The following is a 22,779-nucleotide window of genomic DNA, read 5'->3' as shown; positions in this document are numbered from 1 at the left end:
ACACGCAGCAAAACAATCGCGACGTTACGGACATGTAACAACGTAGAGAGTGAAGCAAATGAATGAAATATGTGACGTTCATACAGCAAAGCAGCAAAGTAAGTCTGGTTTTATAATGTACGCAACGCACACATAAACAAAATACGTCAATCGCGGTCGCGAAATACACCAAACCAAACTATGCAATACATTCCATACATTCACACATCGTGGAATAAACTATCGTCACAGCGCCCTCTAGTGGGTGCGCGATACAACTAATGCGCGACTGTTTTATCGACCGAGATACCAAAAATAGAAAATGCATCGATCGTGATTCTCAAAACATTCATCGGGAATAACAAAAATTTATTTAAAATTAGATTTATAATCATAAAATTCATAAAAATCCCACATATAATTGCGAAGATAGCTAAGAAGTAGTTATAATTGACTTACGTTTATCGCATCACTATAATTGCGGTAGTTGAGTAGTTATACAGGTTGCCTCAACAACTTAAAGTGTTCGGATCGAATCCCAATTCTAATATTAGTAGTTTAGACCCGGTAGTGGCAATGCGCTCTAGTTACAGAATTATGTATTTATGTACTACTAACTAAATATATATCGGTATGAGGAGCCAAAGGTTTCAAATCCTGTTTTACATAATACCATGTCAATATAAACCGACAGTTGACGTTTGTCACTTTAATACTATAACAAATATTTTGTATTTAATTTACATAGATATCGAATATCTATTAAAATATGCCACCAAAAACTAAAGAAGTAGCACGAAAAATAGTAGTACCGGTTAACAGACCAGAAATTAGTAACGCAAGTTTGAATTTTGTTCCGAGCGATGCTGTTGAAGGTATTTACATAAAAATATTTCATAATTCTTGCAATAAAATGAAAATGCAAATAAAACTCATGCAAGCACTTATATAATATTTTATAATACAATATTGCTTGTTTCATTTTTTATAAAAATAAGTAGTTTCATTTATCGATTAAGATTGAAAATTTTAATCAATTTATGTCTGTTCATTTTCTTAAATTATCTTTTAAATTAACCCGCTCAGGTTATCAAGAAAGAATAGAAACGGACGTCGACTGGACTATTCAAGAAGAAGCAGCTAGATATTCCAAAAATCGCTACCGCCGACAAGTCCCAGAAGTTCTGTTTTCTCAAGCATTACAACGAAAAATTAGTAAAAGCGTGTTATGTGGCTTTCTCGACAAACATTCTAATATAAGCCTTCAAGATCAATGGGAAGTCATACTACCCACTGTGATGTGGGATAACGAAAAATTTGCTAATGAAGAAAGTAAAATATGCTTTCAAAATGATAATTGCATCACTGACGACTTGATAAATTTAATTAAAAACGCTGTTTCTAACAATGACAAAAAGGTTTTGGAAAATGATTTTAAGAACGTCAATATTTTGAGAGTCAACGATTGTGAAGTACGATCAGAAACAATACTACTTATTTGTGTATGACATTTTTAACGTATTTACAGACATCGTTTGTGTTTTAGATGACCAAATTAGATAAAGGGTTAACCGGATTTCGAAAACTGGTCCGTCTTAATTTATGTGGAAATTTCCTACGTGACATCGACGCAGGCTTCATGCCACGTGGACTGAGAGCTCTCGAGATGCAAAGCAATTTTATTGAAACTCTGGAAGTCCTTGCAGCAGGTTTACCATCCGGTTTGTTATATTTAGGATTGGCCAAAAATGTTATAGGTAAAGTGAATGCTTAGAAAATATAACACTCTTATGCCAAAAGTATTACAATACTAATGATATTTATTCACACACGAATTATTATCATCAGATTGTGTTGAAGGCATTAGTAAATTACCCGACAGCATCACAGTTTTGGATTTAAGCGACAACGACATCTGTGATTTGGAAGCTACACTAAATGCTATGGCAACATTACCGAATCTTGTTTCCCTACAGCTCGCTGGAAACCCATGTGCGGTATGTGAAATATTTTTTGCTATGTTTTATAGATGGCGCTGTAAACTATCGATGTCAAACGAATAGGTCAATTTTTTTATTAGTATTGACTAATTTATTATGAAAAAACATTTTCAAGGTTTGTGCGGGCTATGCACGCTTCACTTTGTCGAAATTACCCAGACTTCAATGGTTGGATATGCGAGAAGTTCTTCCCACGGATCGACCAGACGAAAACTTTGAGATACATCCAGATGATTTGCGCTCCACTTATTTTAACTTTACTATATTCCGGATAATTTCTGCCCCTCAGCCTCCAAAGGGAGATAAGGTTAATATAAAAAGTTTTACTGGAGTAGAAATAAAAAGAATATGACTGGCAAACTTTTTCTAACAATACGAATTCATGGTGGTATCCAATTATTTCAATGAAACAAAAAATAATAGTATTTTAAAAGCACATCTTTTGTGGGAACAGAATACATTAAACGCGTTGCAATATCGATGAACGACAATTCCCAAAACTTAGTTGGAAGGTACTAAACTTTTAATACAGTTATTTCTATAGGGTTAACGAGGCCATAAGTTAAATAATTATTTAGGTGGGGACAATGTAAGTTATAAGAAACAATAATCATTACACAGGGTGCTATAATGACCTTTCACGTTGAACTGGAACTACCGTTGTTAGATGCAACGAGAAGAAATTTCTTAATGTTTCGCAACAACGAGTCCTTGGTGGAAATGTTACCGCCGCCAGAAGACGACTTGTGGGAACCGAGCAAAATTGGATCGATGGTCAAAAGTAAATCAGTTTTAGGTAAGTGTTATAAAAATACTGACGTTTCCAACCATATGATTCTGTATTTAATTTGTTTTCTTTTTATGTTTAAAATTCCAAGTTATCAATATTAACATTACAAGTTTATACCACCATCACCAACAATATAACTCACACCTCTTATTGAGAGAGGCAGAGATTTCTTTGGCCGAGCTCCAGGCACACCCTTTTTACGAATTACGATTTGTAACAGGGACAGGGGACACATAAATAAAGACCTAAGCGACAACCGTTATTAAATAAACGAGGACAAGTTTCGACTAAAGAAAATAGATTTATTATTGTTTTAAATACCGTTCAACATTAATTTTATAATTTTTTATAACATTTTCAGAGGGTGAAGCATCATCGCGTGGATCTCACATCTTCCACTTAACGGCGGTGGACTCGCGCGAGATCCGCCACTACACAACCTTTGAAAGCAATAGGGTACCATGGAACAAGATCATGAACTTCCAGGAGCCAGCTGTTAGGATATTCTGTCCCAATCTTGTTGGCTTGAGAGACACATTCCGAACCGTTGTTACTCTGAGACTCGTGTATACGGTGGTAATGCATCTGACTATATTAAAATGTGACAGGATTTTAATGACAATAAAAAGATTGGGCGAAGATAAGATACTAGATATATAATACATAATGCTCGATTTCACCCGCGACTCCGTCCGCGCGGATTTATATAAAAACTTAATTTGTAGTCTATGTGTTCTTCCAGACTATGCTCTACATCTGTGCCAAATTTGTGCAAGATCCTTGCAACCGTTCAGGGGATTCAAACCTTCAAACAAACATCTATCCATCCATCCCATAAACTTGCCCATTTATAATATCAGTAAGTCCAAATGTCCTTGACTTGTGCGTAATTAATGAACTTACAACTTGGCTATAAATAAAAATATATTTATAACTACATTGATACTCGTATATCTGTAATGTTTACCATGTGACTACAATTAATATGCATTATAAATCAAAAGTAATGAAATAATTGTTGTACTCAAATCATTGATAATGTTGGTGTCAATTAATATCCCGATTGTTCCGCTCAGAGTATCCCTATAAAGCAAGGCAAGGGTGATAAGAAGAGCGTTCACACGATGAAAGCCGGGCCGCAGGAACAAAGGGCGACGATAGCGACTATCAGATGCTCGTTGAACAGGCCGGACTGGACGCAGGCCTCGCAAGACTACCACTGGGATGATACGCTTGATGATGACGCTATTTATTATGGCGACGGAGATCTTTCTGTAAGAATCGTTGATTTAATTCGTTAAAAATATATGCACAAATAGACGCTTATGTCCTTTTCTTAAACTCTTTTTACCTTTGGAAAGAAACTAGCAGCTTTATTCTGTGCACCTGCAGATGGAGAAACACAGGGCATCCCATGGGATGATACTATCATGATATATGTATTTCACAATTTTACAGCTTCATAAGTTCAGGGTAGTATATTACGAAGCTAAGTTACAATACATATTTATTTTATTTTCTTTCAGACTTTGCAGTACAGTCAAGCTGCTGCAAAAGTTGTTAAAGGTAAAACGGATACTGACCAAGGATCCGCGAGGCAGCAACTACCGGAAAATTTGACGTGTCATTTTGGATTTGGCATCGATACTCTACGTTCTTAAAAATACTCTGAAGGAATTCATGAAAATTATATATGAATAAAAAAATGTTCTATAATATATGATCGTTCCCGAATGTTTCAAATTGGAGATATTATTCTGCACGATAACCTCTTGAGAAATGACACGGTGCTTCACACTTCAAAGAGAAACCTGACAATGACCAGCAAAAGATTTATTATTTTCATGACTACTTGGCGCTCTATTCTCTTACATTCCGATGTTAACAAGCGAGACTGATGTTTGAAATAACAAATCTAAACATAGAAATGTCACACTACTGGAACAGTCAATGTCTTTCGTCATCTGTTTATTCTTGGATGTCGCAAATATCATAAGCCTGATCGATATTCTATCATTTTCTTCATTAACAACTCCATCAACCGTCTTATGTAAACAAGCAAGAACCGAACAAAAATTGACTTTTGTCACCAGATCAAGCAAGTCGATACATATGCGTCTCTCTTACTTTTTTGTATCATTACTTGTCTCATACTTACTTACTTTTTACTTACTTATGTCTTCATGAGGTTTATATCATTACTACAAAATACAAAGGTTTGCGTTTTCGAGCTGTTTTCATGTATCTTATTTCTAAAACCAATTTAAGCATTGTCACGCCATATGACATCTATGACTGCTACGAAAGTGGTAATTCCTTGAAAATGTATTGTATTGTATCTAATTCCAAAAACACTACCATTTTCCGGTTATAAATGATTTAAGATTGTATGAATTTGAAGCGATAATGACTCAGTGGGTGGTTTGCAGTCTCATTATCTAAGGTTACATTCTCACTTAGCTTATTAGAACCAATTACCTTTTATCCGTAAATAACCTCTATGAAATTGGACTAAAACGTTATATTCAATTTCGAGGAAGAGTCGTTTTAATCCAATTTGCCGTTCAAAGTTTTTAAATCGTTATTTAAAGTATAACTATATAGGACCAGAGAAGAAAATTTCTTTCTTTTACTTCTAAAAGTGTACTTAAAAATGGCCTCTAAAAGTTAACCTTTCGTACAAATCAAGTGACTAAAGTCCATCTCAATATTACGACACGCACAAAATTTTCCATTTATGTCGCCTGTGCTTTGATTGAAGGCAAAGGACAATAGGTGGATAAGCATCCATATCCTCAATTAGTTTAATGCCGCTATCAGAAAGAATTGCGGCGTTGGGGGGTCACGACCGACGATATATTTAGTCCAGTTTCGATGGCTGATAGGTCGCACGAGCGTTGGGGCAGTCAGCTAGAGTATCTGCTATCATGTCTAGGATACGCCGTCGGTATTGGAAACATTTGGAGATTCCCATATTTATGTTATAGGAATGGAGGAGGTACGTTATTTTTATAAAATTTTGTGGTTTCAAGGTACAATACGACGCAAAATGCATCAACTAATTTCTAAAACACAGTATCAGCGATCGTAATATATTCCTTTTAATTCGTAATAACCTTAAAATCTACTACGCATAAGAATATGTAAGTACTTTACATTTTATATTATCTCTATGACGTTATTAATATTGGTAAGCACAATCTATTCCATAATATAAAAATAGCAATAAATTCCAGGTGCATTTCTCATACCATATTTCCTGACGCTTGTCATCTGCGGCATCCCGCTCGTGTATTTAGAGACGACGCTGGGTCAGTTTGCGAGCGCAGGATGTATTTCTATATTCAACATCAACCCACTGTTTAAAGGTTGGTTACCACTGCATAAACATTGTTACTTGTTATCAACTGTCTGTCTATGAAAATAAATTAACAAATTATTAAGGATTTTTTTAAATTCTACGTTCACAGGAGCGGGATATGCAGTGATTTTAGTGAACATAATAGCTACAACGTACTTCGCTGCGATTATGTCATTCCCCTTGCTGTACATCTATCATTCGTTCACTTCTCCCCTACCCTGGCAGAGCTGCGGGAACACATGGAACACTGATCGTTGTTCTGAGGTATATTGATTTGATTTTGGCAAATATTTCTCTTTTAAAATGTGTTTACTAATTTGATTTGTATAATTTTAGTTAACTGGAAACTCGACATCTGCAATCGGTAGTACAGGTGCGGTAACAACACCCGAAGACGAATTCTTCCAGTAAGCAAAATTACTTTTTTTTAGTTTTTACCTTCTTAGTGACAAATGATAAATCACTGGCTGAATACATAACAATTAACAGATTTATAGTAATAGAAATTGCGGTGCGGAAAAAAATAAAAGAGTGCTATTAAGTGCTGTTAAATTTTATTTTGTTAGCCAAATGTATTTGTATTTCAGTATACGTCTGCTGCAAATGTCGCCAAGTATTAACGAGATCGGTGGCATCGTGTGGCCTCTTTTCTGTTGCAACTTAATATGTTGGGTCTGCGTCTACCTCTGTATATGCGGAGGTGTCAAAAGCGTCGGTAAGGTGAGTGAACATAACTGTCACAAAAAACTTGGCACATTGCCCTTATTCTTCATACCAGACTTAAAATACATTTGTTTTTTACAGATTGTTTATTTCACAGTTCTGTTTCCGTATGTGGTGCTTTTTGCTCTGTTTATACGCGGCGTGACTTTACCCGGCGCTGGACAAGGGATCTTATATTTTATACTACCCGATTGGAGCCAGTTGAAGAATCCTAAGGTTACATTTAATTGATATAGTTATTAACTTACTGTATAGTATTTTAAATATTATCACATAAAAGGTCCATTTCAGGTATGGGCAGATGCTGCAACACAGATATTCTACTCGCTCGGACCTGGATGGGGAGGTTTAGTTAGCATGGCTAGCTTCAACAGATTTCACTACGATAATTTGAGGTGTGTGTATTTTAAAACATAATATAATTCTAAATTATTTTATAATGAGGTAAATAAAATTGAGCTTTTGACTTTTAAATGTATTTTAAGACAGCAACAAATATTAATAATAAACATTTTCGTTACGTTAAACGACCTGTGATCTTCTGACGCGTATTTATCAAATATTGCACCGATTTGCTATATCGTGTTATTCAGTTTGTTTTTAGGTCATCAATAATAATACCAATAGTGAACAGTGGTACAAGTATTTGGGCTGGTTTCGTGGTGTTTTCTGTGCTTGGCTTTGCGGCGGAACGCGCCGGGGTGCCCGTCAGTCAAGTGGCGACTGCTGGTCCGGGACTAGCATTCATCACGTACCCAGCAGCTGTCACGTTAATGCCGGCACCCAATTTCTGGGCTATAACTTTCTTTGTTATGCTGTTCTTTCTTGGCATTGATACTATGGTACGTTTCTCATTTTTTTAGGTTTAAAAAAGATACCAATAATTCATTTTGAAAGTTCTCTGTAGAAAACAATTATAAATAAAAACAGAAGACTGCCGCTATTCAATTTACTAAGCGTACAATTAAAAACCTTACTTAAATGTGGTACCTACTAAATTAAAAAGAAACGGGGTACATAAAGTAAATAGGATGTCTTCGATAAAAAAAGCGCTTTTTGAAAATTTCTGCTATTTTATATGTATTTATGTTTATGTCTGTTTTAGTTTGTGACAATAGAAGCCGTGATCACAGGTCTGTTAGACGAATATCCAAAGTTGCATCGACGCAGAAAACTAATAACTCTTATGACTTGTTTAATACTTTTTTCCATTTCAACGATCTGTAATACCAAGGTTAGTATAGAAACTAATATTAGCATCAAATGATAACAAGTTGCATGTAAACACTAATAATAAACTAATAAACACTAGTAATTATATGATTTATTGCATTATTAGTAAATGCAAACGTATTCTGTGTACTGTAATATATGTTGTTGTTATTCAATACACGAAAGTCCTTCAATTATTAATATAAGCGGAAATAATAAGATGTATTTACTTATCTATATCATTAAAATATAGCGGAAGTCTCTGCGTGCGTCTCTACGTACAAAATCATTTTTGTACCACTGTCATTTCGAAGGGAATTTAAATATTTTTTTTAACCGACTTCAAAAAGGTTTTCAATTCTGCATGTTTTTTTTAACTGTGTTGTAACTGTTAATGTAATAATTAAAAGCAATTGCATAAGCTTTATACAGCTTTAGATAATAATCAAATTTTTTATTCCATTTAAAAAAAATTGTTATTCTTTTGTTAAGGCTGGTCTACACATAATCGGTCTACTGGACTCGCACGTGGCAATAGCTTGCGTGCCAATCGTCTGCATCATGGAGTTGGTTGCAGCTGTCTACACATACGGCCAGGACAAGCTCAGAACCGACGTTCTTTTCATGACTGGCAGACCACTGAGGAGGTTCTGGCTGATACTATGGAGATATGTACTGCCAGTTATTTTAATGGTAAAAACTTTAAAGAAACGACTTATTGGTTACTTAAGTGGCAACTTTAAAGATTATTATTAGCACAAACATTGTTACAAGTTGCATAAGTTACAATTAAAGAACTTTTAAGAAATTAAAAATGATTCGGCATAAAATTACGTTATCCAGTTTCTAATTGATCAATTCGAGGTCTTTACATTTTATGACGACGCATACAAAAATAGTCTAATCAGATAATCTAATTAAGAGCGTAAAAGCTCTGATTACCACCCAGATTGTACACTAAAGCAATAATATAAAACGCGCAAGGCGTATGTTTTATATTCCTAGTATACGGCTATATATTGAATGGAAGAACCTAAGGAAGTATATACAAAGATGGTATGTTGGCGCCTCGCCATGAATATGCATTAAATCAAAGATCAAAACATATTCCGGTTGTTTTTCACAGCTGATGTTTACTAACTTGTCAAATTCTGTGTGTTGTTGCCAAGTGTTCGACGAAAGAATAAGGAAGGAGGACTCATCATATTCATATAACACTGACTATCTATATATATAAAAGAAAGTCGTGTTAGTTACACTATTCATAACTCAAGAACGGCTTTACCAATATGGCTAAAATTCGGTGAGGAGGTCGCTCAGAGCCAGGAAACGGACATAGGATACTATTTATTCTTTTTTCGAATTTATGCCTTGAAGAGCTTCTTTTTTCGTTTAGATGGATGTGATGTGGATGGATGGATGGATGATTGAAGATATCTCTAGAACGGCTGAACGGATCTCGATTAAATTTGCCAAACGTATAGAACATAGTCTGAAAGAACACATAGATTACACTAATTAAGTTTTTTTATGTGAAGACGACTAAGCGCTGTTTTGCTCCAATTCATCACCTTTCATAACCAAATTATTATCTGTTTTTTTTGTACTTGATTGACATTTCAATCTTTTATATCTATGCAGGTGGTGGCCGGCTATTCGCTGCGTGAAGCGTCAGGCATAGCTGGCTGGTGTGTTGCACTTGCGTCGGTCGTATGCATTCCTATTTTTGCAGCGAAAACTATTTATATGTCCAGAGGACCTGTTCTACAAGTAATTTTTTTTTTTTAAATAAACATGTTTGTTATCTCAAATTCAATATGTGCTATATTTTTCTACAATTACAAAATTCTTCTCTTTTATCGACAAGTATTATAAATTGTGTCCAGTAAGTTAGCGCACCTTCCTGAAAGGGGGCTATCAATAAAAAATACTGTTATATTATTACAATTTCTGTTCTGTTCTGTTTCTTGTTTATGGCTCTCCCTCATCGGATTGGGCCAATGTCAAGTGTTTATGGTTCTGTTTAATTCATACAATTTAAATAATGTATTGTATTTGTTCAGCGGATCAAGGAGAATTGTCGTGCGAACGCGCTCTGGGGCCCAGCGGAGACCGAAGTCCGCGCGCAGTGGAATACATTTCGCAAAAAAAAATTGCACGTGCCCTTAGATGTATTAAATAATCATGCAGACAAATAACAAAATATTTTACTTTAAAATATATGTTATTAAATATACCATAGTTTTTGTTTCTATCTCCCTTCCTTGTCTACATCGTCTTTGTCTTTACTACACAAAGCTTTTAGTCCCCTTTCCCCTCCTTTCTTTTAAAAGGCTGAGGAAAGAATGTGGATTTCACGAAAGAGGTTCAGGGAAAATATCCCCTTTCTGTGCGGGAAGCACTCCGTCGATTAAATTTCTAAGAGCAGTCAGTAGTCACTTCGCTATTTTAGCGAATTCAGATCGTCGCTTGCTCGTTTGCCCCCCTAAGGTATTTCTACACAAAATATGGCATCTACGACTCTTAACAACAAAAAAACTAAAATGCAAGTTCATTTGTTTGAGATGCATTGTTTCATGATTATATCAATTAAGCCTCTGTTTTCTGTTACACATGATACTGGCAACTGTTAAAAATGTCGTGGAAAAAATCTCCAATAAAATTGACCGGTGTCAAATTTGACAATTTGTCAATTTTCGGTTTTAAAAAATCTAAAAAGTGTAATTAAATTTAAAAAATTATCAAAATTTACGAGATGATATAAATTTAAAAAACTTAAAATCAAACAAAATTATTTTAAAATTTAAAGTGATATAAAAATAGAGAAAATGCCTGATCAAAATGATAAAGATAAAAGGGTCAAGATTCAGGTAAGTACTTACTACTTCAAAACCATCTTAACTAGCTGTCGCCCACGACTCCCTGAGCGCGAAATTAAGAAAAATTTTAGTAATAGCCTATGTGTTCTTCCAGAATATGTTCTACATCTATGTCATATTTCATCAAGATCCGATCAGCCGTTCTCGAGACACCATCAAACAAACATTTAATAAGCTAGCAGCTGATCTAAGCTGAAAGTTGCTTGATGACAACGTTTTCAGCATCCGAGCAATCTACTAATAAAAATGCTATGATGTTCTACATAAGAATTTACAATAATGTGTCAGGTGGAGGGTGAAGATGAGCTCGGCGAAGGTGAGATGGAGAGGCGACGCAGGATGAAGAGATTCCAGCTGCCCAACCTACCACGCTGGTGGCAGGCCAAGATCATAGAATATGCGTGAGTTACTTTCATAAGCGACTCTACTATTAAAATATTTGAATTCGATACAGTAGTTTAGCATTTCAAACATATGTTTCCTTTATAAGTAGGAACATATATATTTATAATAGTTTCAGAGTTTCAGTGTAGAATATCTGATGTCATAAAGACAAGTATTGCATGGCAAATAAGTTTAAGTAACTGTTCTGATAAAAAAATATGTATTCGCAATAACAAGCTCGTAATTGCATCATCAATATGAAAAATCCATTGATTTCCAGACGCTATCAGTTTACCAAATATTGTTATTATCTTCTGCAATTCTTAAACATAAATATTTTATTATGTTATGTTTTCGCACGAAAATTATTTTTTTCGTAATATTATTGCCAGTGATTGCTCCGTGTGACAGAAGGGTCATATGACGATTTGTTTTCGTCCAATACTTATTATCACTACTATATTTTTGTTGCCAAGAGAAATACCTAAATAATAATAAATTTTATATTAATATTAAAGATTGTACTTCTACTTTGCTATGTAGTTATAGTAGATTAACCTTTATTTAAGCTAATGTTATGTTGCTAAGCAAATAACGCACTTCTTATCTCTTCCGTTTAGAGTTTTATCTAGTTTTAATAAGTTTTTATTATTACAATGTTCTATATTGTCTGTAACAAAGACGTAATCACGTGACCTCCCGCTCTCCGATATTAATATCACGTGTTTAAAAATCATATTTAACGTTTTAACGGCCTACTTTAGTGCGATTGTAGTTTCAATAACTAAATGTCCTATGTCTTAGAAAGTAATAGTTGCTTTGATTGTACACATATTGTTTTTGTTTCTTAACATTTTGGTTCAAAACAGTATCAATTTTAATTAAAACAAAATGAATTTTGTTATGGAAAGTTCACGTCAAAATTGTTTTAATATTAAAATTCAATATTTTACATTCATGAACTTGTACGTAAGTAAAAACAAAACGATTATGGATCAACATAAATTTTAAGATTTTATATTTCGCTTACAAAAATACATCTCACAAAAATTTAAATTTAAATTAGTAACGCTTGACGTCATCGCTTTCATTCAATATATCATCGGATCGTAACATTCACCTTCCCGAATACTGCAATTGGTCTTCAAATGTTCTAAATTTAACCGCAATGTTTTAGCAACTATAGTTCTATTATACTCACAACATAGACATAGCAAGAATATGCTAAGTTATTCAATGTTATGCAAGTTAGATTTACAGTAAAGTTTAACGTTCGTGTTAATGCTCCTTCAAGTTTTCGCAGTTAACTTTATGCAACAAGTTCAATGACCTTTTACTCGAATGTTGCGTGGTATGTTATGTATGATAATAAACAAATGATTGTCAGCTTCCATACATATCGCTACCGACTGCTTTATGCTTGGAAAGAATCACGAAATGAACAAATGCAATAAATTAATGTCAATGAACTGGATGACAACGCAATTATTTCGGTGGGAGGCGAAGGCCGTGATGCCTGCTGACCCGGTCGCGGCGACGTTGGCGCCATCCGGGTCACCCTCACTAGGCTCGCGCGCAGAAACGGGACACCTTTGCATGCAGGGCACTCCACAAACACTCAAACTATTTATTACAAGCATTTAAATATTTAGGAAGATCAATAAAATAAATCAAAACTCACTAGTCTATGGACCTTCAGATTCAAGGATTTCAAATCTCCTTTTAGCTCTAAGAGTATCGTCCTCGATCTTATACATTTGTACTAACGACAAGTTTGTGCAGTCAATGACTAATATATATTTGTTGCAAAATATTATTAATATGAAACTATTCCGTTGACCTTGCGTATGAATTTCTTGAGTGAGTGTGCGGAAAATTATCCGTCAGCCGTGTCAAACAGTATTAATGTTCGCGTGTGGTGGGGTGTCACGTGGGGTGCTCTGCGATCGGGGGTGGCAGGCTCATGGTGACTGTAATGGCGGCGGCAGTCATTGCACCTCCAGTCGTTTGTGGGGCAACATGCAATCGTCATAAGCGGCCATAACATGCAGCGAGCCAACTCGAGCGCTTCGGAGAGCTCTTTCTGGACGACCATAGAGCTACTGGCGGACCGCGGCCGGCGACGGTCCACCGGCGACTACGATGACGTCACAATCGACTTGCAGCCGAGGACTACGTCCGCCTTGAGGTTCCCTACACTCATCTAGCACATAAATTTTTCATCTGCACGTACTACTCGCACGCATTGTGACGAAATTTACCAATAATTTTGAACCATAAATCTTATGGAAACATTATTCTTTTCGGCAATAAATTATATTGTTCCGATAGCTCTTAGTTTTGGTCTGGTTTGGTTTGGTAACATCTTGGTGCATAATTTATTTATTCTCTGTACTTGCGGTAGGATCGGTGTAAAGGCGTTTCCTCCGATCGTATCTAAAAGGATCGTAAATCAAAGATGAATTACGGTCAGCGGATATCGGACTGGTTTACTCTATCGAGACAAGCTTTGTTTTGATCGAAAGTGCTTTGAAGGTTTTGGCTACGTAATATGTAAACATTGTGCGTCATTTAGACTTTATGTTCAATTATTCCGATATATGTAAAAGTTTTTTCTCGTGTGCTTGTTTTGTAGATCGTACGGACTTGGATTAACATTTAATTTATTCGTATCTATTCTTTTCTCATTTATATTACGGCCTTCCGCTCATGGGAGGCGTGAGTTGTGTTGTTTTTGTATAGTGATAAAAATCTTCGAAAAATTTTGTGTAAAAATAAAATAAGCGCATTACCTAGATGTAACGTCGATCTCAGAAATCCCATCTTATTTTATTATTCTTGGAAAGTAACGGCTCTATAAAACAGACCTACGTATGTATTTTTATGGCTGTTCGATGGGATGAAACGTCAGAACGGTTTCGTCGATTCGCAGTTTATCGCATTTTTCGCATCGCATTATTCGCATTTTAAATTATGGACATATTCAATTTGTTTATACGAACTTGAATCACGAAATAAGAGCGCGTTGACTACCCCATATGACGTTGAACGTGGCAGGGCACAACGTGGTGCTCACGTGGCAGAAATAATATTATTCGATCTAAGCTTATATACACATAATAATACACTTTTATATAATATACTGGAATAACACGTATAGTATAAAACAGGTGGTCCACAAAGTTTCATAAATGTTAAGAAATTTGTGTCGTCGTTGTACAATATTTAAAAAGTTTTATCGTTAATTTGAAAAAGCCGGTCAATAATAGTACATATTCTCACCATGGCCAGTATAAAATTAACATGTTCTTAAAATAGAATCTATTTTATTATATATATATATATATATATATATATTTCATAAAATAGAATCTGGCAACGGCCATCCTTCTTTTGAGAAGATTATTTATATTAATGGCCGCATACAATCAATGTAGAGATAAAATTATGCGTAAGTGCAGATGAAAACTATGTTAATACCGTAAAGTGGAACGAGCATTCATGAGCTGTTTAAACCCGTGACGTAAGGTTTACGGCTTTAAAAATATCACAGTATTCGATTTTACGGCCTACAATTTAACGTTTCGAACATTTTAAACGTAAATACACATTTATTCATTAAAACTTTTAGTACACTGCTATATTCTCGTGGGAAATTATTATTTACATCTTAATGATTAAGGCCGAGTACATTTATCAGTTATATATAAAGGGTTTATGTCAAAATTTACTATATTCCTAATGTATGTAACTTTAGTATACGTAAATCTTTCAAATGTCGATTACACGGATGTAACATTTTATTGCTGTGCCATTTTCATCTCAGTCGATTTCTACTTTTGTGTAACGACCCATAAAAATGTATGTATCAAGTCTATTTATTTACCAGTGACTCAGAGAATTTCATCGGTGAGTTTTCTCGAGAGCATTCTTTCAGTCTCGCAGATTAAACGTATTTACATGTGGCGACCGCAGCGCACACGTGAGGAAACGAGTGACGCGTCGCGTCGACGTGTCGTCACTTATAATTCGGGCAGTGTGTAATTATTCCGGGAAACGACTTGCGTAGATTTACGATGACCCCTCTGTCAGTCTATCGGAACGCTATAGCGATTCACGCTTATCAAATGTTTTATTTTTAAGCATATTTATGTAGGTAATATTTGACCATATGAAATTGGACATATCCGAACTCTTTAACAATTTATATAAAACGTTTTTAATATGTATATCACTATCGCAATATTGTTTGCAAGGTGTAGAGACTAATGATAAGGACTATATAATTTGAGAAAGTTTTATATTTCATCATATTATGTTATTTATTGTTTATATTAAATAATTATCAGCTATTTAACATAATAAAATGTAATTAAACTTTATTCTATGTTGCACGATTTCTTTCTGATTAAAAAAAAATGTGCATAGAAATTGTTAAAAGAATAACTATTTCATTTTGAAAACTGTATTAAAGTGCAATATTATACAACTCAATATACTATAGATGTACACATAATACATGAACAATATAATATAGATGGGTTTTTTTATTATTTTATAATATAATCAAAGACAATTTATTTATCCTCCCCTAAAACGCTTGTAGATTACTTAGTTTCAATAAAAAATACGACAATAATTTATTATAACATGTAAATCTCAATTTATGTAACAAAAAAAAGTCATGAAAGTGATTACCTTCAGTTCGTACCTCCCAAGAACAGAGTAAGATAACCTTTGGTCGTCTAAAATGCCACAACTGTATTTTATTTCGTAAGGCAAACTCAATATCTTATATTATTATAATCTTTGGACTTCTTTAATACATGCCGGCATGAAATTAAATATTTACATACTTTATTACCTTCCAGAGAAAAGTTTTATGTTTCCTTTAACTGATTTACGCTTTACGATTATTACATTCAAGTGAATTGTGTACATATAGTCTATTTTTCTTCAATAATTCAATAGTCTATTGTTATTTATGAAAAATATTAGTATCAATTAACTTTTATTTAAAAAAGTTTGGTGAAAGAAGTTCAAAATTATAGTAAATATATCAAAAGGTAACTTATTTACGAAATGATAATAAAATATTGCCAAAAGATATCGTCACGTAATTTTATAATTTGTTTATTTCTTAAATGGTTATAATAAATTCCTCTTCGTATAATTATCTGTCGTAATATCATACAGGGAAATAAAATGATAGTGTGTTGCCCGTTGTAACTGGGGAGGTCCCAGTGATATCATTAGTTACAAGCTTTTTTTTATTATCTGTGTACTATAGCGAGTGTCGATGTCGAATTAACTTATTATAATTGTACATTATTTGAATGTTCCTGTCAACACACTTCGATTCGCAAATCGTAAAAAAAATCATCGATTACAAAAACTATTTTTGTAAAGTATTTATAGGGTAGGTAGATTTATGGTACTTCAAAATGTTCAATTTGAATTCTGTACGTTTCTTCGGGAAAAGTATGTTTTTTTATTAATTCGTTTTATATTCACTGTTATTTTTTTTTCTGATGGAATAAACATGCTGTTTTGGAAGAGATATCAAATGCCGAGTATCATACTGTTCGTTAATATAATAAAAATAATCAAACTAACCATAGTAATTTGTAAAACAATTTTCTAGTATCATTCGCAACGCAGTAATTAAATTCTCACCCTCCCTCCTTCGTATTCGTGATGGTTTGCAACACGCAACTTTACAGTTTCGAAATATCGGATCGATCTTTAGAACTTGATTATTTTATAGTAATCAACGAAAGATCGATCTTGTCTATCAATATGGCGATTTATTGGCGATCTATTTTCACTCTATTGAGACTATTCGCACCAAAGTACGTCTGTTCTTTATCGATTTGTCGGGTCAGGTCCGTTTCAAAGATTTAGATGATTGATAAATTGAGCCGCCGTCTACTTTACAACATTGATTACGTTTTATTTTAGCACATTTTCACGTTTTAAGTTTTGTTCGGACATAATAAGGTTTAAATTTTATTCAAAATAATTTTATATGAAGATAGCAAACAGCTGTATCTAAGCAATTTTTAACCTGTGTTAACATCCTCTACCAAGCCATTTACACAACAAATATATTTAACGGATTTTGTTTCACTGGAAGACAATGTAGTGTATGTATTTTGACAGGCGTCTAAAACTAAATTCATTGAAGCAATTCCTGGATTCTTCGTTTATATCGATCTATTATTCTACTCTAGCGCGTCCTAAGTAAATGTACACAGGGGGAACCTGTCAATAAAGGTTTTGTGTACACAATCAAATCAAAAAGATTTTTGTAAAACCATCAACTTGATAGTTCAATTAGTCCGTAGTCCGTAAATAAAAAAAATCCTATGCGTTCTTGTAGACTGTACTTAATTTCGTCAATTTGAAGTGTTAAAAGTATAAATAATACATAGCTTTTCTTTCAAATTAATCTCATGTTTAAATAATTACAATGACTAGACATAGTAAAAAGATATGAGCCAATCTCGCCAAACGCACTTTGACTTATTGATGCGTGACAGTTTACAGTTGATAGCGCCCTAATAAAGTTTTATTAACTAAAATGTCTATACAGGCAGCGGTTAATGCGAAATAAGGACAAATAAGTCAAATCTTTCTGAGTTTTGAAGATTTATTAAACCATAAAAACGGCTACCGCGAGTTTACGATGAGTCTGGCTTCGTACCTTGACATATATTTATATGAATTTATAAATGTAATACGTCATAAAATGTAACATTTGCGTATTAATTTTAAACATATCAAAGAGTTTGAGAGTTACATAACTGTTTAAATTTACTTAACTTTTTGATTGGTTAAAACGGTATCATATTTTAAAGTAAATTTGGCACGACACTGTTGACAACTTGAACCCTATCAACGAAATTTATACCAAAACCATAATTTTGTACCATGTACTCGTATGATTGTCTAACAAACTTTCACCACGCAATATAATGAGGCTTACACACTAGATTATCTTTTCATTTTACTTTTCATTCTTGTCCCCGCCGAGGGTCGCAATATTAATTACAACAAGAAAACAATGTAAGTCGTAATTAATTTTAAAAACCAAGGAAACCGACTGACTAACAATTGCAACACTTCGGGGAATAATACGAATCGAATGATTTCTAAATTCAAAAACACAGAAGAAGTATAAAAACGTCTTTCTCATATTTAGTCTTTCTTTACAAATTAAGTCCATCCAAAAGGTAAGTGTACATATTCCCCTAAGGGCGACGTACATGTGGTGTCGGCGGGCGTACCTCACAGTGCCAGGCTCGCCCTACACTGTATTACGATAAAGGTCTCAACTATGACACGAGCCGCCGCGCGTCAAAACCACTAAAACTTTACGGCGAACACGGCTAGACGGTAAGTCAGTTTTTTGGCTCCAAGTCCATCAAAATTTGTAGCCAAGACGAATCGCCGAACATTGCACCAACAGACGCGGGGCACGTAAGTAGCTTTTGCTTTTTTAGTATAAAATGCTTTTAATGTAGATGCAATTATTAGGTTTTCAAAATTTAACTCAGCAAATCATATATCAAACCATTTCGTTAAAAATTTAAAAATATTTATTCTTCATCTTAATTATTCTGTAGCATGGTATATGTGTTATTTGTATGTTAAATTGTTGTTGTTTTGCCGCAGCTTTTTGCATCCGCATGTGCGCGCCCGCCTCGAGAAGCACATGGGCTCCAACCTTGTACGCCTCACCGACAAGACATACATGACCGACTTGGAGGAGAGGATACGCAGCGTCAACGAGGAGAACCTCAATAAGAGAATATCTATGAGAGTTGTGAGTATTAACTACAAAACACTACACCAACACACACAATAAAGAAACAAATAGAAAATTGCGAAATGTCCTGAACTCTGTAGAGATACACTCTATCATTGTCAAAAGCTCATGTGATCTTAGTAGCTTGGTCTCCCCTAACTTGAGAAGGCTCTGAACCACTCCGTGGAATGTATGATTTGAGGACAAAACAGATATTTACGGCAATTAACTTCTTTCAACTTAAAACTGATTATAACCACAGCTTGATGAGATGGAAAGACTGAAACGATTAATACTGGTGGGAAAGACTCCTCTCAAGGAGTGTCCTCCAGAGCTCCACAATCATCCCGTGTTCGTGTTTTGGAGGATGGTAAATAAAGAAGTTGCCAAAGCGTCGAAGAAAAGAGCGGATGCTTATTACAGGAAATTAAAATCCTCACACAAAGCTGATCAGGTAAGTTAAATATTTTTCCCTCTTTACATAAAATATAGTTTATATATAAATTTTTGTTTTCATATAACTCGATATTGTCACAACGCTTCGTTCAGAAAAGTGATCTTTTCATTACCACAGCTTTTCCAGTTTATAATTACCTATATTTTCAGACCATTGGCGAAGAAAGTGAAGAAGAAGAATCTGATGATGAAAGCTCAAAGCTAACTGCTGAGCAGCTCCTTGCTAAATGTCAAGCTGACTTGGAGGAACGCAAACTCGCAGACATCGAACAAGGCGTCCGCTTCACTGACGAACAATTCGCAATACTTAAATATGAAACCAATGACGTTAAAGCATTAAAAAACCTTACGGTAATATTTTTATTCTTTCTACAAGTTGTCACATAGCATCAGTAACTCATTTATCTCTCATTACCTAAATTGTTACGAAAAACAATAAAGCATACATATTTTAATCATAACGGGTTAGAAAAAGATAGCACAGTATATAAAATTCTCGTGTCCACAATCTTCGTTCCTATACTCCTCCGAAACGGCTTGATCGATTCTTATGAAATTTTGTGAGCATATTGAGTAGGTCTGAGAATCGGCGAATATCTATTTTTTAGTCCCATGCTGACGGAGTCGCGGGAGACAGCTAGTTTTAATATAAAATGTTATTTTTACATCATTTACAAATTAGAATAGTCTAGATCCAAGAAAATGATGCCAGGATGTCAAAAGGTCTGCATTATCGGCACTCATTTTCCCTGCGAACCATTTAAGATTTACGACATGTATTAGACGGTGCACGAAGTAATCGTCGTTTTGTTTACATACAAGTAACAAGGCTCGTGTCAAACCGGATCCAACCGGATATCTAATAACTCCGAGTGACCCTTAGCTCAGTTTGCTCCAAGATACCGAATACAAATAATAGTGATGTGCCACTGTGATCTTTAAGTTTGTTAAGACCAATTTTTATTTAAATATTCAAATAACAATTTTAGGCCAAGATACAATGTTATCTTTTTCGTTAGTACCTCATACAGGAAAATATAGGTTTTCGAAGGTTTGTAAATATTTTTGTATGTTTTATTATACTTCTAAACCCATTTTGGCGAGTTCGATAGTTATTCACTTTGTATCGATTCTATCCCAGAGTTTCATAGACAGATGGGTTTATTGATTTTGGTTTACCAATTTATACGTAGTTAATAGTTTTCGAACGTAAGTCACCATTTAGACATCGAGATTGATGTACGTGTTACTTAACATCACCAATTCTTCGCATTGTGCTAAATATATTTATTAAATTTTTAATTGCTATATGAAGCTGCTCAGCTTAAATAAGCGTAATTTTTGGTATTATCCCTTGTTTGTAAAGGACATTGACGTAGGGGAGCAAAATAGTTTTGCGAATATAGTTGCTTCCTGGCGGCCTTAAGACTCGTGCAGGGACTCGTGGCTCAACCCCTTCTCCTAAAACGAAAATCAGATTTGTGTATTTTGTAAATAGTGTTTTCTAAACTTAAAAAAAAACGTTACACATTTTTTACTGTATGGCTTTCAGATATTTTTACATAGACATTTTCGTCTGAAACATATTAATTGAAAGGAAGCTACAAAGTAATAGTTATCGTCATCTTACTCTCGCTAGTTTTAACTGGAAACCTAATCAAGTTCAAATGAATCACACGATAAAACGTGATTAACCTTCCACGTATCACTCACTGGCAGACCGATAGTCAGGTTAATACATGCTGCACTACTTCAGTTTTCTAAACTAGTACAATTTATATCTATATTTTAAACCACATATTCACATGGACTTTATTATTCATTCGTGTCTAGATTCTGGGTTTTTTTTTGTAAATATTCATCAATTCAATTCATCAATACTTAAAGATTGGAAATTAATAAAACATTAGAAATTAAGGGATTTCTGCTCTTTAAAATGTGCATATTGAGACGGTGTAGTATAGTGTGAGAGTGGCATGATTTTTGTTTTTTAAAAGTCAACTATTATTTTTAACGGATGAGGTTTCAAATAAAACAAAATAAAGCCTATATATAAATACCTATTAGAATAGGGCTTGTGGGCAGTTAGTCATTTTTGATTAGTGTCACAATCAGCTTACATTGTAGTTATCACGTAAAAATCGCGTCCGGCAGATGGCGACTGTGCAGAGTCCACGCAACGCGGACACGAGTGTCGGGCGGTGTCATTGACATCTCTCTGTTGCTTGGCACGATTAAACAAAATCTTTGTTTCAAATTTTTGTTCCGTAAACGTGATTAATCTTGAGTTGTTGATGATGTCAATAAAATGCGGAACGTTTTGAAGCTATCGTTAACAAAAATAAACGTTTGTAGTATCACTATTTCAAAACAAACAATATTTGACACTGATAGGATCGAGCTAAGTTTCGTTATTGAGAGAACTGCGACTCAATCGCTACGATTTTACATAATACTACCTGACGCCTGCAACTCCGTCTGCGCGGGATTAAAAATGAATAGGATCTTCAGATTCGTTACGGAGGAATATGGTAATTAACATTGTGAAATGAGAATTTTATATATTAGTCTATTGCCGAAACAATAATATGAACTGTGTAATACATTTTCACGCATCATTTTATCATATGGAACACTAAAATCCCTCCGTGATTTCAAACACTGCGTAAACATAATTGTGTTTACTACGCTACCGTTTGATGCCTTCTCCGATGTATGCGATGCCGATACTAAAATCTTTACGGATACTAAAACTGCTGGCAACAATTTGTTACTTCATAGGCTTGTGTAACAACTTAATTCTTACATTTTTTTTTTATTCCAGACCGTCGAAGAGCTCTACGCACTGGCTGATAAAATCATTGGCACGAAACGTATTTAATAAAAATGTAACAAACAAAAGTCATGTATCTTTGTCTACTTTTATATGTTTATTACAACCGTCAAATATTTTTTTTAATTATATGATTATGTAAAAAAAAATTGAAATATACAATTATAAAAATTGTATCATAGGTGTAGTAAGTGATATATTGAAATTGAATAAATAAGGAAATGTTTTGTTTATAATCAGTTTTTTATTCTACTATTTCTTAAAATTTTAAATACGAAAATGATAATGACTTCCACAGCACACATGTATATAAGTAAATAGTTTTACTTCTGAATTGATTGAATATTTTATT

The 22,779-nt window shown here is 34.2% G+C and overlaps 3 protein-coding genes across 7 annotated transcripts; all 3 read left to right on the top strand.

Annotated features, from left to right (window-relative positions):
• The first annotated feature begins 10 nt into the window (after positions 1-10).
• Positions 11-4,912, top strand: LOC106127734 (uncharacterized). 2 transcript variants are annotated; one of them, XM_013325959.1, is made up of 10 exons: positions 18-98; positions 728-854; positions 1,066-1,451; positions 1,526-1,736; positions 1,828-1,976; positions 2,095-2,286; positions 2,601-2,775; positions 3,131-3,345; positions 3,846-4,043; positions 4,296-4,912. In XM_013325959.1, exons 2-10 carry the CDS (start codon positions 749-751, stop codon positions 4,428-4,430), a joined length of 1,767 nt encoding a protein of 588 aa, XP_013181413.1. In that variant the 5' UTR covers positions 18-98; positions 728-748; the 3' UTR covers positions 4,431-4,912. The 2 variants fall into 2 exon arrangements, with proteins under 2 accessions (XP_013181414.1, XP_013181413.1); XM_013325960.1 differs by lacking the exon at positions 728-854 and having other exon boundaries at positions 11-98.
• A 37-nt stretch (positions 4,913-4,949) lies between these two features.
• On the top strand, positions 4,950-10,306 carry LOC106127784 (sodium- and chloride-dependent glycine transporter 1). 3 transcript variants are annotated; one of them, XM_013326026.1, is made up of 12 exons: positions 4,950-5,767; positions 6,006-6,137; positions 6,240-6,394; positions 6,467-6,537; positions 6,718-6,850; positions 6,935-7,069; positions 7,145-7,248; positions 7,458-7,695; positions 7,959-8,087; positions 8,558-8,758; positions 9,707-9,835; positions 10,129-10,306. In XM_013326026.1, exons 1-12 carry the CDS (start codon positions 5,644-5,646, stop codon positions 10,261-10,263), a joined length of 1,686 nt encoding a protein of 561 aa, XP_013181480.1. In that variant the 5' UTR covers positions 4,950-5,643; the 3' UTR covers positions 10,264-10,306. The 3 variants fall into 3 exon arrangements, with proteins under 3 accessions (XP_013181480.1, XP_013181482.1, XP_013181481.1); XM_013326028.1 differs by lacking the exon at positions 4,950-5,767 and adding an exon at positions 5,782-5,912; XM_013326027.1 differs by lacking the exon at positions 4,950-5,767 and adding an exon at positions 5,782-5,912 and having other exon boundaries at positions 5,993-6,137.
• A 526-nt stretch (positions 10,307-10,832) lies between these two features.
• LOC106127783 (uncharacterized) lies at positions 10,833-22,588 on the top strand. 2 transcript variants are annotated; one of them, XM_013326023.1, is made up of 6 exons: positions 10,833-10,935; positions 11,233-11,345; positions 19,006-19,156; positions 19,401-19,592; positions 19,745-19,945; positions 22,419-22,583. In XM_013326023.1, exons 1-6 carry the CDS (start codon positions 10,894-10,896, stop codon positions 22,473-22,475), a joined length of 756 nt encoding a protein of 251 aa, XP_013181477.1. In that variant the 5' UTR covers positions 10,833-10,893; the 3' UTR covers positions 22,476-22,583. The 2 variants fall into 2 exon arrangements, with proteins under 2 accessions (XP_013181477.1, XP_013181478.1); XM_013326024.1 differs by lacking the exons at positions 10,833-10,935; positions 11,233-11,345 and adding an exon at positions 13,314-13,516 and having other exon boundaries at positions 22,419-22,588.
• The last annotated feature ends 191 nt before the right edge of the window (positions 22,589-22,779 follow it).

The sequence above is a fragment of the Papilio xuthus genome, unplaced genomic scaffold (assembly GCF_000836235.2).
Source record: "Papilio xuthus unplaced genomic scaffold, Pxut_1.1 DF824655.1, whole genome shotgun sequence".
NCBI lineage: Eukaryota > Metazoa > Arthropoda > Insecta > Lepidoptera > Papilionidae > Papilio > Papilio xuthus.
This window is presented reverse-complemented; position numbering and strand designations above follow the sequence as displayed.